The following is a 17715-nucleotide window of genomic DNA, read 5'->3' on the forward strand; positions in this document are numbered from 1 at the left end:
GTGCTTGGAGAGACTGGACCTCACGTGGTCGAGGATTAAGGAAATTACAGAGTATGGTCTTTTTTTTTTGGGAAGTATTTGACAGGCACTTCCCCATGCAGTGTGGGCCTGCCCACAGGTGTTTTGCTGAGGAGAGAGGGAATTCTTTGTGATTGATTGGAGCTCAGGTGGACTTTATTGAGAAGCCAGCACTCTCTGAGATCTATAAAATCAAGCTGATGGGCCAACTCTTTTTTCCTCCTCCCCTCTCTGCCGTGCAGCAGAAGTGCCCAAGAGAGGTAAAGTGTGTTTGACCTGAGATAAAGCTTCTGAGAGTAGGTTGCTCAGCTCAAGAGATTAAAGCAACTGGGACACTGATTGATTTCATTCAGAAGCTCATGAAAAGGCTGATGGGCCAACGTGCCCATCCGTTTAGTCCAAGAGCGTAGTTCATGGACGATCCCCATGAACCCCAGGGGTGTGTGTGTGCGTGTGTGTATGTGTGTGTGTGTGTGTGTGTGTGTGTGTGATGGTAGGAAAGATAGAGGAGGATTTTGAATTCTCTAGACCACACGAGCCTGAAATGTAGACTTCTAGCCTGAGAATGAAAATTTCTTGGGCAGCACCAGTTTTGGGAAGTTGTCTCATGAGTAACTCCAAGGCTGAGAGTTCAGGCACTGAGGGAGAAGATTTCCCCAACAGCATGTTTCTTGGTGAAGGGATAGGATCTGCAATCACAGCTGAAGGACTAAAGCCACATCACAGAGTGGTGATCACTTTGAATTACTTGGACAATTCAGACCGGATGTGAAGGGGGATGGCTTGAGCAACATTCCCCAAAGTATGTTTATTTTCCTGGAAGAGTACAAACCACAGGATGGTAGGATGAGCCTTGGTGGGATTGTGTGGGAATGATGGCCTCATCAGAAAGGCTGCCCTGATAACAGCCTCATGTTGAATGTCTTCCCAAGAGAGAGGGAGCTGGCAGTCTGTTTGAGGGGATTATGTGCTTCCAAGTCTATTATTGACTCTCATCAGTCTTGGATTTTCTCAGAGTGAAATAAAAGCTGTCCCCTACTCTATTTGAATGCATTACCCTGATTACTTATATGGGAACTGAGGTTCCCTTTTACTCTATATTTAAAGAAACCTAGACATGAGCGCATCCCAAGCTGTGTTTTGGAGATTTCTGAGAGTGCCTCCAGGCACAGATAGTAAACCAAAGAGACTTTAGGATTGAACCTGGACCATGTGAGCCCAAAGGTCTTAGGATAAGGGGGTGAGGCTCAGTCCTTGGGCCATGATTACAGATGGTAGCGATACGAATGGATGACAGTTCTAAACATAAAATCTGAGTTTGAGACCCTTTAGCAGGATGGGGTGGATCTTTAAGCTCTGATATTCTCTTATTTTGTGTATAGACCTTAGTGTTGTAGCCAAATAAAACTTAGCACAAATTTACTCTTGTGCTTGCTTAAAATGAGTCAATAGTAAGTGTGGTATGGGGACTAGACTTCCCAGCAGCTTCCTTGGTCTTCTTTTTACCCCTGGAATAGTAGTTGAATGTAGACCAGGACTCTTATCACCCAGAAGAAGGGACCGCTGGTTATATCCAGTAACTCCACCAAATGTTAAAAGGATGTGTTCTGAGCCATAGCTGGAAACTTATTTAACCCCTTAATTTTTTATCTGAGTCATAACAAAAGCCCAGCTATTATGCCCATTGGGTAATCTGCTCACTCTTCTGTTATTGGCTAAATCTAAGTGACAATTCACCTATAACTTTTATGCCCAGTACGTAATTAATAGTTGGTAAGGATGTGTTGATTTAAACTGATTTGATTTCAAACTCCCAGAAATCATTATTTTGCTTCAGTACCGAATGAAGCAGTATGGCACCATGGAAAGACTGCTGGCTTTGGCATCGGAGGTCGTGGGTTCAGATTCTGAGTTTACCATTTATTCCCTATGTGGCCTTGGACAAGTTACTCCACCTTTCTTTTAGGATCTTAGCCTTCTCATCTGTAAAATGAAAGGTCTGTGCTTGCCAAATCTAAGGTGCTTTTTAGTTCCAATTCTGTGATCTTATGGTGAATACTCCCAAGGAAATGTGCACTCGTACCTTTTTGATCTGAATCCCTTTAAGCCCCCAAATCTGACTTGTACACAACCCAAGCATTACTTGTAATTGGGTTGTTTTTCTATGTAGATGTGTATGTTTTTCCTGTCAAAGACATTTCACTTAAGGGATGTAATCTATATTATATTCCTGCCAATGAAGTCCTAAGTCTAAATGGGTAAGGAGGCAGTGGTAGGAATTTCTTTCAGCTTGACTCACTCTCTGGACTTTAGAGAAATCTCTTCCCTGAGTCTCATCTTCTAATGGCAACTCCCTGGCCTGGAGCAGCATTTCCTGAGGGTCTCCAGCTCTGATCCTTTCACTCTTGACTTGATTTACTCACTGAATCACCTCCTAGCCAGCTGTTTTACTTCCCTCCCCCTTCTGAGTCCCCTTTATATGTCATCTTCCCCCTTTAGAATGTAAACCCTTTGTGTTAGGGACTGTCTTGTTTGCTAATTTCTGTGCCTCCAGAATGGTGTATAGAGCCTGGCACATGGTCAGAACTTAATAGATGTTTTTCTCTTTCTCTCTGTTTCTCTCTCTCTCTCTCTCTCTCTCTCTCTCTCTCTCTCTCTCTCTTCCTCTCTCTTCCTCTCTCTTCCTCCCTCTTCCTCCCTCCCCAACTCATTGTGACATTATACTGTTTGCGTCTGAGTGTGCAGTATTTACTCCTACTCGTATATAGAGGTTCATTCATTCAATAAGCATTTATCATGCCCTACTGTGTGCTTGGCATTGTACTAGATGCTAAGAGCACAAAGGTAATCTATCCAACGCAGACAACAACAACAGAATATACCCTGATACTAGAAATCAGATGAAGGAGGGATTGTTTTGGGCTGGATAGGGAAGGGTTCCTGAAGAAGGCAGTGTTAAGAAGGACCTTGTCAAGGTTGAGACTTTGATTGGTGGAAATGGGGGATTATATACTTTGGGATGAGAGAATGGCATGGACAAAGGTGCAAAGGTTCCAAGGTCTCCATGTCTGGGGAATGGTGAGTACCCCAATTGTTTGGAGTACAGAACACATGGAGGGGAATGATGGCGGAAGCTACCAGTCCTCTGGACTCTCATTCTTATAGGGCTCATTGCAATGTTGTTCTTGGCCTCCATGATAATTCTTTAGAAAAGGTTTTATTGATATATCTACACCACAGTCATCTCCTGATATAACCTCACCCATAGCAAATTTCCTCTTGTTCTCAGAATCATAGAATTTGAGGGGTACAAGGGGTTGCATGGGTCTTCTAGTCCAATTCATACATACCTCCCCAAATGGTCACCCAGCCTCTACTTTCAGACCTCTAAGGGGGATCTCATGGTTGTTCTTAACTTCACCTCGAATGGTTTCATAGAAGTGTTCCTATGTTTTGTAGAATTCCTTGTATTATTTCTTAGAGCACAGTAATATTCTTTTGTTGTTGTTGAGTTGTTTCAGTCAGGTCTCTCCCTTTGTGACCCCATTTGGAGTTTTCTTGGCCAAAACACTGGAGGGATTTGCCATTTCTTCCTATGTTCTACGACATTTACGTATCACTGTTCGGCTGTTCTCCAGTGGATGAACCCTGGGACACCTGTTTTGTTTCCTGGCATCCTTTGGGGCATGCAGTGGACCAGGCTTTACCCATCCTCCTCACAGTGTGACCCAGGCCATATTCCTGCCTGTTTACTTAAGGAAGAGGAAGCAGGTCCCATGACAAGGGTGAAGGCCTGGTGCCCAAAGGGCCCGAGTGCTTTTTGTCAGCTTTGAGAGAGATGGTGCCTCCGCTGCCCGGGCTTCTTCCCGGCTGTGCTCTTTGAGATACGCTTTGGCCGGCCCATCGATTCTCTCACTAAACCCAAGGCAGGCTGGGGCCTGCTCTGTTGTCTGAAACAATGGTTTCGCTGTCACAACAATTACCATGAAACCAAAGCTGCCTTTTACAAAGAAATAATACCTTGTAAAAAAGCGACATTCTAAGAAAATTACATAGCGCCCACTTGATGGAATAATGAGCCCAAGCTTGGGGGACGGCAGTCATGACCTAATGCAATATTTAGAAGGAATATGCTCTATGTGGTTATTAATGTAAAAAGGCACATCCTGCATTCTTCTAATTTGTGGAAAATCTGTCATGAATTGCCAAGGAACCTCTGATTTTTGTACATAACCACATCAGAGATGGTGACTTTCTTTACCCCCCTCCCTTTGCCTTAAAATACATTCTTGTAAATGCCAAATTACTTTCAGACGTGTGATGCCCCTTTAAAAGGTTGGTTTGCTAAGTTTAGCAGTGATGCCTTTTAGAGAATTAACTTTTTTCCCCCGACTTTGCCTCTGAGGAAGAATTGATAAATCGCTCTTTGTCTTGGGAGGAGTGGCTGGTTTGGGGAGGATTAGCGCTTGGGGAACACTGGGGCCCACAAGGGAAGAATTGAGTGAGGGAGGCAGCCCCCTTTCTCCATGGTGCTCATAGGGGATGGGCATGTCATCCCAGACAGAGGCTATCGGGGGAGGGGGTCTTTTGTTCTGCCCCAGTTTGGATATGGAGAATGGCGGCTATCTCTCCAATGAGGCTCCATTAGGACATGGGGAAAGGGAATAAGTATTTATATAGCTTTTGTTGTGTGCCAGGCACTGTATGAGCACCTTACAAATACTATCTCCTTTGATCATGAGCCCGATGGGGTATAAGCTCCCCGAAGGCCCTGCGTTCAAATTCAGCTCTGAATCACAGATCTTTAAAGTTGGGTGATACCACAGAGGTTGTCTATTTTACCTGTTTCTGAATAAAAATGCTACTTCTGTACAGCCACAAAGAGCCATCCACCCTTTGTTTGCAGACCTGCAGTGAGGAGAAAACTACCATCTCTGACTTATATGAGGGCCATCCGGGTGGGGTCTGGAAGAGATAGACCAGTGGTAACAGGCCCTGAAGCCTGCAATGGAACATCCTCTGGGTACAGCTATACTCCTTTTCTTTAGATGTGAATTCAGAGATCCTTGAGGTGGAACTCGGGTGGGGCAATAGGGAGAATTTCTCTTAAGATGCTGAAATTCTGTGGGGCCTCTGCCAGTATGTTTATTATCAGTACTATGGAAACAACTCGGTGCTTAGTTAGGAAGAGTAATGAGTTAAAAGAGGAAGCTACAAGATGGTGCCTTTCCCCTCTTGCTGATGGCCAGGTCCCAATGGACCGCCTCCTTGGCCATGCCATTCTGCTCCCTCACCCCCCTCGTCTCAGATGCTCTTCCCCCTTCCCTTCTATACACACTCAACTATTCAACTGAATTGAAGGCATGTTTCATGTTGCTTGCCCTGGGCCCAAAACTGTATCATTAGTTTTTCTGGTTCCTTCCTGTTCTTGTCTCTAGCATCTAGGTTAGAACCCACCCAAGTTCCTATCAAAAGGCAGCATCCCTGCTAGATGAGTCTGGATCTCAGTCACCACTGGCCTAGGTCTACAAGGTCACTCATTGACATTTGTGATTCGATGCTGTGCTGGTTGCAACACGTGGCCTGGAACCCACCCTCAGCAATACAACTGGAACTCCCTCACGATGACCTTCCAAGCTCCCAGACTATGAAGCTCCCACAACTGAAAAGGCTAAGGAGTGAGGCCCATATCTCAGGCCAAAAGCCCTCAGAGGAGGAGAAGGCCATCTGGTCTTCACCTGTTGCACCTTTGCTGTCACCATGTGCTGTGGGCAAAGAGCTCCCAGAATGAAATGGAGTGAGGCGAAGAGAGACCTGAGGAGGACGACCGTTCCCCCCATCTCTGGTTGGATTCCTAACCTGCCTTCACCCTGGGCTGCTTCTCTTTGCTTCTGGTTCTGATACCAGATGTTCCTCCCTCACCAAGAGTAATGTTGTGGGAAATATATTATTCATTTTTTAAATGATGTGACCTTTAGATATCGGTCCTGTATCTATCTGGAGTTTATTGTGGCATATAGGGGAAATTTCTGGTGTTGGTTTTGTTTTGTTTTGCCAAATGGTTTTGTAGCTTTCCCATAAGTTGCATGGTGACCTCTGACCTCATAGTACCTTAATTATAATAATAATAACAATACTAATAATAATTACAAATATCTAGAGTACTGTAATATTTGCAAAGTAATTTCTTTTGAACACCTCTAGTTGTTATCTGCTTTATAGATGAGGGGGAGGAGAGGGAATACGCATTTATTAAGTGCCTTAGCATGTATCAGGCAGCATGCTAAGTAATTTACAAATCTTATTTCATTTGATCCATATAACCAGCCTGGATGATATCTCCATTTTACAGTTGAGGAAACTGAGGCAAATAGGTAAAGTGACTTGTCCAGGGTCATAAAACTAGTAAGTGATCTGGTATATTCTTTCACAGGGCAGCTAGATAGCACAGTGGATAGTGTGCAGGGCCTGGAGTCAAGAAGACTCATCTTTGTGAGTTTAAATCCAACCTCAGAGACTTGTTGTGTGACCCTGGGCAAGTCATTCAACCCTGTTTACCTTGGTTTCCTCACTTGTAAAATGAGCTGGAGAAGGAAATGTCAAACCGCTCTAGTATCTTTGCCAAGAAAACCCCAAATAAGGTCACGAAGAGTTGGACACAACTGAAACAATTCAACAACAAATGTTCTTTCATATGATTTTTAATAGTTTGCATATTTTTGGAGAACTCTTTATTCATATCCTTCGACCTTTTGTTGGGGCATGGTTTTATATTGTTGTAATTATTATATAAATTGTTTTCCAAGCTTCACTTGAGGTCAGTTCATATAAGTCTTCCTGTGTTTCTCTGAATTTCTTGTTTTCATCATTTCTTATAGCATAGTGATAGATATTCCATCACACTCCTTTATCACAATCTGTAAAGACATTCCTCAATTGCTGGGCATATACTTTATTTCCAGGTATTTGTTACCTTAAAAACTCCTTCTATGAAGATTTTGGTATCTGTAGGACCTTTCTTTCTATCCTTGACTTCTTTGAGACATACTGTATGTCCAGCAGTGAGATCACTCACTCAGTTTGAACATTTATTTATTTTTAGTTTTCAACATTCACTTCCACAAGATTTGAGCTCTAAATTTTCTCCCCTTCCTTCCCCTGCCTCCTCCCCAAGACGGCGCACGATCTGATATAGGCTCTACATATACATTCCTATTAAACCTATTTTCACATTATGTTGTAAAGAAGTTGTGTTGTAAAGAAGAATTAGAGCCAATGGGAGAAACCATGAGAAAGAAGAAACAACAACAAAAAGAGAGCAAGTAGTCTGCTTCGATCTGCTTTGAGACTCCATGGTTCTTTTTCTGGATGTGGATAACTTTTTCCATCCTGAGACCTTTGGAGATGTCTTAGGTCCTTGTATTGCTGAGAAGAGCTAAGTCTATCAACGTTAGTCATTGCACAACATGACTGTTACCGTGTACAACGTTCTCCTGGTTCTGCTCACTTCACTCAGCATCAGTCCATACAAGTCTTCCCAGGTTTTTCTGAAGTCTGCCTGCTCATCATTTCTTATGGAGCAATAGTATTCCATTACATTCATATACCACAGTTTGTTCAGCCATTCCCCAATTAATGAGCATCTCCTCAATTTCTAATTCTTCGCCACCACAATAGTTTGAACATTTTGCCCACTTTTTTCTTTTCTTTTTTTTTTTTTTTGGTGAGGGGGCAGAATTCTACATTTGTTTTCAGAATGGTTGGACCCATTCACACATATCGTCCACGTCAAATCTTTTCACTTTGATAGAATTGACATTGTTTCATTGATCTTTTGTGATTTCCTTTATTCCTTGTTTGGCTAAGAATTCTTTCACTCAGGTATATCAGTGAAAGGTGCCTCCTTTTATTTCCTTTCATTTTTGAAATGATGTGACTTTAGAAGTTGGTTCTGTATCTGTTTGGAGTTTATTGTGGCACGTCAGCTAAGTTTCTCTTTTAAACGTTTTTTTTTGGCCAAATGGCATTCCAGCTTTCCCATTGGTTCCTGTTAAACTGAGATCTTTTGAATATCTCATCCTTTGGTTCTCTTTGGACCTTGGGTCAATTGAACTCATCTCCTCTACAACTGAGTGTTGTCCTACTATCCTTTTACTTATCTTGGGTATCAACTTCCTTTTAGGCTCCTTCCTTGGCCTGGGGGCACAGCTAGGAGCAATGGGTAGAAGTTATGGGGGATATAGATTTTGACTTGATGTGAAAACATCTTCATGATTAGAACTGCCTACTGGCAGTGGAGTGGGTTACTCAGGGGGTGATGACTTCCTCTTCCCTGGAGATTTTTAAGCGAAGACTGGATGGCCGCTTGTCAGGGATGTTGTACAGCATGGGTCAGATTAAATGGCCTTGGAAGTCTGCCAGATTGTGGGATTCTGCTAGGATTCTAACAGGTACAAAGGGTAAACAAATGCATTCCAGGTGCAGGAATCAGCTTGAGGAAAGCATAGAACTGAAGGTGGTGAGTGGTCCATTTTGGCTGAAGCATGGCACATGCAATGGAGACTCAACTAGAAAAGTAGGTTGGTGCCAGGCTTTGAGAGCCCTTGAATGCCAAGTTAGGAAGGTTGACCTTTGTTTGATCTGTAAGAGGGAGTGACTGCTGAGCTCTGAGGAGGAAAGACATGAAGACTCACACCCACACACACACACACACACACACACATACAACCTCAGTTTTCATGTCCTTGCATTTTTGGTTGGGGAGTTTTTTTCTTTTGTATATTTTTGTCTTCATTTATTCAGATTGTAAAACACTGTCTATGAAATCAGATAAGTTGGCAGAAGAGACTGACCCTCTCTTTCCCCCCCCCTCAGGTGGCATGTCTGACCCAAGTGGCGGTGAATTACCTCATTGGTGGAAAGGAAGCCAAGCGTTGGGGCACTGCCCACGGCAGTATTGTCCCGTACCAGGTACGTGCCAGGAGATGCTACTTGTGGGTGCCTTCAGTGTCCTGGTCCTGCATGACGTAGGATAGGAAGAGGCTCGGCCTGCCATTTTTGACCTTTAGAGTGTTCCGTGACCTCCCATTCTTTGGCCAATAACAAGATTCCCTGCAGAGAACTTTGCGTGTTTCTTCGAGAGCAGATTAGTAACCAGACCCTGGAGGAGATCAAAGGCTCTTGCTGAAAGTGAGAGACTGTGGAGCTCATGTTACGGCGTGGTCGTTTTTACCCAAGAGAAGTTCAGACTGAACATTTTAGAAAACGTGATTTGTTTCTAAAAATACTTTGTGCATGTTTTTTTTTAATTTTTATTTTTAAGCATTATTGTAACGCCAGCCTTGATAGAACTGTCCTATGAAACAAGAACACCTAAGCAAAACAAACCACTGCGTCGTGTGTATTTGGCAGCGCACACAGCCCAGGGGCCCTGGAGTCCACTGCCTTTCTTTCGAGGGGAGGGAAATCTGCTTCACCTTTAGCTTTCTGGAGCCCAGACTGGTCACTCTATGACTGAATTTGGAGGCCTTTCAGCGCTGTTTGCTTCACGTTACTGTGATGACCGTGGGGGTTGTTCCTGGGTCCGTATGTGGTATTGAAGGCTTCTCTGAATTCCTCATTTTTCTCATATCTTTTTGCACAGAAATGTTTCCAAAGGTTCAGTGGTTTGTTCAGCCCTTTCCCGGCCGACGGGCACCCACTTTGTTTCCTTTTTAATTGGGCTACCAGGGAAGCCAAAGCTTGGTTTGCTCAAGGCCTTAGTGATGGATTGCATGACATTCAGCCCAGGGTGGGGCTGGATGAGTATTTGTGTGGGATATCATTTTACCTTGGAGAAAAGAAAATGGTCTGAGGGTCACAGAGTTAGACCTAGATGAGTTTCATAGCCACTGATATTTATTCCGTTCCTTCAGTTATGCTTAGAGGTGTGATTGCCATTAACTGTGGCCCTGGCCATAGAGGGGGGTTTGGAGGCAGGAAGATATGAGTTCAAATCCAGTCTCAGACACTTAGTTACTATGTGACTCTGGGCAAGTCATTTAACTGCTTTTTGCCTCAGTTTCATCTGTAAAACGGGGATAATAATAGCACCAACTCCCAGGGTTGTTGTGAGGATAAAATGAGATAACATAAAAAGCGCATTTAGCACATTGTATGGCACATAGTCAGCACTATAGAAATGCTTATTCCCTTCCCCCTTAGGTCCCTCTTACCTTTGCTGGTCTAAACAAACGTGAAAGGGGATTTTAGAAAACAAAAGCAAGGCTCCCAACTGGCCCTCTCTGAATATTTTAGAGTGTCCATGTTGATGCTTGGTATAAAGCTAGAAAATGTTGATGGGCCCACTTCGGCCCCTCTCCCCAAAATTATTTGTACTGACAAGTGAAGCTCATCTCTTTCATTTTTATGAATGCCACACCTTTGATTCAGGTCAGCCATGTCTTCTCTCTGGGCCTCAGTTTCCCCCTTTGTAAAAGGGAGGTGGAGTAGCTGAAGTTCTCTGCCACACTTTGTCCCTAGAGGACCACAAGGAGCTGGTGGCAGTCTCGGACGCTGGAGCGCTGGTGTCCCTGCCCCCACAGGACAGCTCCCTGGCCATGTTGTGCACAGACTGGCCATCTTCTCTGAGGACAAAATAACAAAGGGTGAAATTCTGTGACTTGGCGTCAATGGAGTAAAGGAAACTTCTGTACCGAAATGCCCTGGGTTCCTCACCAGCACCCACACAGTAGTGCTTTCCAGTGGAAAGAATGGCACTGTGCCTGTTTATGTCCTGTGGGTGTGGGCACCTCTCCCTTTCCCTTGAGAAGAAAATATTCCACTCATTTAATTAAGAAATACTTATTAATTTCCCACTACGGGGGTAGTGTGGCTTAGTTCAGAGAGTACTGGACATGGAGTCAGAGGATCCGGGTTCTGACGCTTACTAGCTGTGTAATCCTGGGCAAGCTGTTTCTCAGTCTCATCAACTCAATCTTAGATGGGCTGCAATCTCTGGAGGAGAAGGGCCTTTCCATCCTGAGCAGAACACATATTTCTGATATCAACATTGACGTTAGACTTGTTGGTCTAACATGCAACACATATCCTTGGTGAGGGGGCTGATTGAAAGATAAGGAAGACATGGTCCCTGCCCTCAAGGAATTGACTTCAAAAGCCCTTTTCTGGCTCTGCTTATTTAATGCCCAGACACCTGGTGAACAGTGAAAAATTCAGTCAATCATTTGGTGGTTTCCTGGGGAGGAAATCGTGAAAGAGCCAGGTCTTGGCTTTACCTCCCCATCCACCCCCAGTGGTAGTCCTTCTCCTTACATCCCTTTGGTCATCTCTGAACACGTGATGGCTTCATGGCTGCCCAAGGCTTCCTGAGACTTATCCCCCTCCACTTTCAACAGCCCCCTGGTTCCATTCCTTTCCCCTCCCCAAACCTGCTCTCGCCTAGCTGTCCAATTGGAAAGGACCTAACCAACCAGGTTGGATGGGTTTGAGATTTCATCGGCTTGGAGAACTCTCAGGTTGGGCCTAGTCTCTAGTCCCCCAACAAAGACGCCAAGGCTTCTGAGACTCAACGGATATGTCCCAGAGAAGGCCGGAGGCATCCAAAGATTGTGGGGCTTGCCCAGAGTCATACGGGTGATGTTGGAGACAGGATCTGGACTGGGTCCTTCCTGATTCTAAGTCCCAGGACTCTATGCAAGACTGAACATTGCCTCAGTGAACCAGTTCACATTAAAGTGTGGCTAATAAATAAATAAGATAAGTGACTAATAGAGAATTCTCTTATTACTTCTTCCCAGCACCTTCCTATTTCAGTAGGAGATGGTGCCCTAACCCAAAGTCGTGAATTTCTAATGATAACATATCAAAGTTCAGAACTGGGTGGATAGAAATATTTTTGGCTAAGAGCAACTTACAGTGCCCCTCAAATCCCGTTGTGTAGGCATTGGCTTCCTCTATCAGCTCTGTTAGTTTTACTTGTACAATACCAATCCATTCAGTCTGTTGGCATTACATTTGCTTGTTTGTCTCCACATATCTATCCTCCCTCTCTTCCCCCCAGATAGTGACCAGATATTCTGGCCTCCTGTGGGCCTCTGTCACACTTACTTCATGGGCATGGAAAAATGACTGCTCAGTGAGGCATCTGTCTTTTACTTCTGTGTCTCTGAGGACATCCTTTATGTTGTTCCTCATGTGTTTCCTCATTTGTAATGCGTGGCCTAACTATCTTCCTGCCCTCATGGGTCTCCCCACTGCCTTTTGGGTCATACTCAACTTCCACAGTTTAGATGTTGCAGTTTTCCACGACTTGTGGACAACTGAGGAGTTGTCAGGAGAATATTGATCCTGGAAAGTTGAGTTTTGTTTCTGAGAGAAACTTTGGGCCAATGAGAGCAGTCTAGCACCTTAGGACCTTCTTCAGCTCTAGGCCAAGCTCTCTGCCCACATGCAGTGTCCATCCCAGACCCACGCATGAGCTCTGCTGTCTTTGGACATCGTGTCATCAACTTTGGACCTTCATCTGCGACTATTTACTGAGCACTTTTGTATAAAGGGCACTGGGCTGGACGCTGCAGGGGAAAGGAAGCCCTTGACCTCTGTGGAACTGGCAAAGTGGGGGAAAAAATTCAGAGCCACTGGGGCCCCATTTGGCGGAAAGTCCTAGACTTGTTCGCTTTTCAAGACAGAAACATATTCTTCATGGTTGAATTGCCTCATTCGCCTGTCCTCCTGGGCTCTGGACTGGTTTGTTTGTAGCTTTATTATCCACGAGAAACAGGAGAAGGTTTATGAGGGTCTTACTGCGTGAGCCCAGAATCATCTTGTTTCCTCTCCGAGGAGACCTGGTTAGGGCACTGTGATTAAGGGATAAATGCAGATTTGGGCTGACTATAACTTACATACCAAGATGGGTTCAAGACATGTTTATAAACCCTGGTCTGTTTCCAATTTTTAAAATAGATTTGGAGACTATTTTTATGGGTGAATGCCAGGATAATTATCATTCCAATTTTAATAATAGAAACAGTTTAGTGCCTAATCTGGCTTGTCTGTATTTTGAGCTGGGAGCCCATAGTGGATGGTTCTCGGGGTCTCAGAAAATTAGGGCAAAAGAGGACTCTCTGTTCATCTCCTTAGGCCCTTGTTAAATCCCCCTGAAACTGTATCCTTATTTGTCTTATTCCTGTTAAAATCTGCAATGATGCACTGATTGTAGGGTATTGGAGTGAAAGTCAATTCCCGAAAGGTAGGGATGCTTACTTTTCCAAAAATAGCCAACTCTTTATTGTTCAGGAGGATTGTCCAATTTGGACTCTGTTTCTTTCTTCTCTTTTCTTTAGCCACCCAATTTTTGAATACTTTGCACCTCATTTATCATTTCCCTCAGGGCTATAAAAACAGACGAAAATCCAAAGCAGGCAATTTTTCTACTTGTTAGCCACCTTGTCTTGAGTTTTCCCTGAGATAGGCTGAAATCAAAAATTCTAAGATCATTCAGAGACTGGTTTGGTTTTTGATTATCTCTGCAGCCTTGATTTCTCATTGCCATGAAAAATGGCGGCCAGGTTTCACCTCCCATCTTACCTTGTTCCTTTTCTGCTCAGCTAAGTTTAGTTGTTCTCTCTGGCCTCTAGACTGCTTTTAAAGCCCCATATAGCCTGGCTCCCATCTAGCTTTCCAGCCTCATTGGACATTACTCCTCCTAGGGTATGTGTGTGTGTGTGTGTGTGTGTGTGTGTGTGTGTGAGATATGTCTGTCTGTCATTTGTTTATGTATTAATCTCTTTGCTTATTAGTTTATTAATCTATTCATTTATATTACTTATGTATTTACATAGTTATTTTAAAATATTTATTTGTATATTTTTATTTACTTGTGGTCTCCCCCATTAGGACGTAAGCTTTCTGGGAGAAGGGATTATTTTAGCCTTTATACTTGTGTGCCCAGCCCTTGGCACAATGCCTGACGCACAGTAGGTACTTAGTAATTGTTTATTGATTGTTAGATGTATGAGCACCTACTGTGTGCCAAGGTCTGTGCTAGGTATAGGACACAAAAAGACCTAAAGCAAAGAGTCCTCATTTTAAAGATGCTTACATCTCATGGGGGGGGAACTGTAGACGAATGTATTCAAGTACAAGGGACCATTTTGGGAGTCAGCGACCCAGCTGTTGAGGGTTGGGGAGACCTCCCATAGACAGTAGCTCGTGGCCTGGAGAATGCTCAGACTGTTTTCTTTTTCAACCGTTTCTTTTCTCTACTTGCCTGTAAATGCAGAGGTTTATAAAGGATAGAAAGTAGACTTGTGATTTCGTTAAACTGGAGACGTCTGTTGAGGAAGCTCTGTTAGTGATACAGCTCGACACTTTCTCTGCCGTCTCTCTGAGAGCGATGTCTGGGTGCTGAGAGGTGAAAGGGCCTCGGGGTGGCAGAGGCATCTGGACCCAAGCCTGGGACCCAGGACTTCTTGGTTCTGAAGCCGGTCCTCTGTCTCTTTTGCTGTGCTGCCTCCCAGATGATTGAATAAAAATCAATAATAATGAGAATGACCTAGCTGTGTGACCCTGGACGAGTCACTTGACTCTGACTACCTCAAACGGGGATATTAGTAGCACCTCCTGTGAGGATCAAATGAGACATTAGCAGATTTTTAGCAGAGTGTCTGGCACTATGCTTCCTTCCTTCTTTTGACTCAGTTTCCTTCTCTGTAAAATGGAAGAGTTAGACTCCATGGCCTTTACGTTCCCTTCTAGTTCCAAACCTACATGCCCAACAACAACACAGATAGGACAGATGATGCTGTATCCCCTATAATTCAAGCAAACTGTCTCACTGAAGCTTCATGTCAGTTCTAAGAGGTGGGTATGGGTATTATACTATGTGTTGCAGAAGTGGAGACTGAGGACCAGAAAGGGATTGGTAACTTACTTGTGGGACCCTGGAGTAGGGTCCCTGAGGGTTCGATGCCAGGCTTCTCTTGGCTCCAGGTTCTCCCTGTTTTCTTAGTTCCAAGCTAAGCCTGGGCTGGTGGGTCGACGGCGGCCTGTGCCTCTGATGTCTCCTGAAGCATGTGGTCAGTGAGGACCAAGGCAGCCTGAAGCTGGGGGCCCCACCTCTGCTGGCGCCATTGTGCTCTGTCATTGTGCTGGGCCCAAGCGGCACTTCAGCTGAGTAAGAGAATCCAGCTTTGGAGGAGAGCTGAGCCCTTCTGTGGTTGCTCTTTAGAAGATCTCCAGGTGTTGATTAGGGGACTTAAACGAAGACAACCGCAACATCCAGATGGTGAGGTTGTTTTCTTAATCCCAGAATGTGAACGGCATGTAGCATGAGCATCTCTTTGTGGGACGAACCTATTGCAGTCATCACGCTAGGCCGGGGACCAGATCTTGAAAGCATTTCAGGACATATGTGACCCACAATTGTGTTTGGGTTAACGGGTGCCTCTGCCTCGCTCCTGGGTTTTGGACCCACTTGACACTAACTCAAAGGATTGGAAAAATATGCCTGTGGGTTTCTCTTCCTAATGATTTTTTTTTTTGAAAAACAAAACAAAACAAACATCTTTATTGAGATCTTCTGTTTTTACATCACCAAGTCCAATGGATTCTTATCTGTCCAGTGTTGCTTTGACACCCACTATTCCAGATCTCGATGATATTAATGTGGGACTGGTCTACTCGGGTCTTTAGACCTGAACCTCCAGCTTTCAATTAGCAGCAGGATAAAATAGCTCAGGTCTTTGGTTCCTCCCCCAGATGTTGTGGCAGGCTTTCTAGGCACCTTCTGATGCTATCATTTGTCACCTTATGAATCATGGATGGGGATAGTGCTTGTCTGCTTTGATCAGATCCAGGAGACTCTCCCTTGAATCTCAGACCACTACCCTGGGAAGGCAGGACACTCTTCCTCTCCCACTGATGTGTGATTGCAGGGCTTGATCAATGACCACTGCTTGGCTCCTCCTCTGCAGACCGTTCTTGGATGACTTAACCCATGATCACTTAGAGTCATAGATCTGAGCTCGAAGGGACTTGAGCAGTCATCTAGACTAGCCTCTTCATTTTTTGAGGAGGGAAACTGCAACCTCCAGAGGTCACACAACTTGTCCCAGGTCACCCAGGTCATGGATAGTGGAGGAGGAATTTAATCCAGGCCCTCTAACTGCAAATCTAGCACTTTCCCCCACTGAATACTTCTATTCTGATAGACAGTAATTATTAAAATGAGGGAGGTTGAATTGGATGATTTCGGAGGTACTTTATAGCTCTGAATTGGTGACTCAATGATCTAATGAGCCCGTAAAAGTGATAGATTTTGAGGTCAAGTCAAAGATAAGAAATGCCAGGATTTGGAGATACCCAGAAGATTTTGAAGAAGAAAACAACGTGGAAACCATCTAGCTTAACCCTCACTTTTTACAGATTAATAAAATGAGGACCAGTGAGGTTAAGTGATTAGCCCAAGATCACATAGGTAGTAAATATCAGAGGGAGGATTTGAACCCAGGGCCTCTGGCTCCAGAGTCAATGTTCTTTCCACTGAATGCCAAGCGAATTATATAAGAAAACTTCCCAGCAATATTAAAAAAGTGACATTTTAGAAACAGAGAGAACCACAACAAGGAGAAACTGAAAATCCAATTTACTCTGAGGACATTTTCGGCATCCAGTTGGGGAACCACAAAAAGGAAACATTCTTAGTGGCATTGGAGGCAGGGGAACATTAGCTGTGAAAGAGCATTTGGTTGATTCTCCAGGATTTTTTAATAGTATTTTATTTTTTTCCAATTACATTCATTTTTTAAAAATTGAGTTCCAAATTTTTTCCCTCCCTTCTCTCCCTCCTTTTCCTCCCTCCTCCCTAAGATGGTAAGCAATCTGATATAGATTAAATATGTGCAATCATGTAAAACACATTTCCATATTAGTCATGTGGTGAAAGAAGAAACAGACCAAAAGGAAAAAAAATGAAAAATAAAGTGAAAATATATGCTTTGATCTGCATTCAGAGTCCATCGGTTCTTTCTCTGGATATGGATAGCATTTCCCTTCGTGAGTCCTTTGGAATTGTCTTGAATCACTGTGTTGCTAAGAAGAGCTAAGTCATTCAAAGCTGATCAAATTACAGTGTTGCTATTATTGTATACAATGTTCTCCTCACTTCTGCTCACTTCACTTTCCCTCAGTTCATGTAAGTCTTTCCAGGTTTTTCTGAAGTCCACGTGCTAGTCATTTCTTATAGCACAACAGTATTCCATTACATTCATATGTCACAATGTGTTCAGCCATTCCCCAGTTGATGGACATCCCTGCAATTTCCAATTCTTTGACAAATAAAAAGAGCTGTTGTAAGTATTTTTATACTGTTAGTCTTTTTTTTCTTTTTCTTTGATCTCTTTGGGATATAGACCTAAAAGTGGTATTGCTGGATCGGAGGGGATGCACAGTTTGCCCTTTGGGCATAGGTCCAAGTTGTTCTTTATAATGGTTGGATCAGTTCACAACTCCACCGACAGTGCCTTAAGGTCCCAGTTTTCCCACATCCTCTCCATTATTTATCATTTTCCTTTTCTGTCATATTAGCCAATCCAATAGATGTGAGGTGGTACCTCAGAGCTGTTTTAATTTGCATTTCTCTAATCAGTAGTGATTTAGAGCATTTTTTCATTTGACTATAGATAGCTTTGATTTCTT

At 43.7% G+C, this 17715-nt stretch overlaps 1 protein-coding gene across 6 annotated transcripts in view; it reads left to right on the forward strand.

The window, feature by feature from the left end:
- Positions 1-17715, forward strand: part of SUGCT (succinyl-CoA:glutarate-CoA transferase) — a 629460-nt gene that overhangs the window by 116346 nt on the left and 495399 nt on the right. For 5 of the 6 annotated variants that reach the window (XM_027835947.1, XM_027835950.1, XM_027835949.1 and 2 more), the window contains one exon: positions 8893-8988. The exons of the other annotated variant lie outside the window; for it this stretch is intronic. In XM_027835947.1, coding sequence (XP_027691748.1) covers positions 8893-8988 — 96 coding nt within the window. The remainder of the gene's footprint in view (positions 1-8892; positions 8989-17715) is intronic. 6 annotated transcript variants of the gene reach the window in all.

This window comes from Vombatus ursinus, unplaced genomic scaffold (assembly GCF_900497805.2).
Source record: "Vombatus ursinus unplaced genomic scaffold, bare-nosed wombat genome assembly UNPS02014817.1, whole genome shotgun sequence".
Classification (NCBI taxonomy): domain Eukaryota; kingdom Metazoa; phylum Chordata; class Mammalia; order Diprotodontia; family Vombatidae; genus Vombatus; species Vombatus ursinus.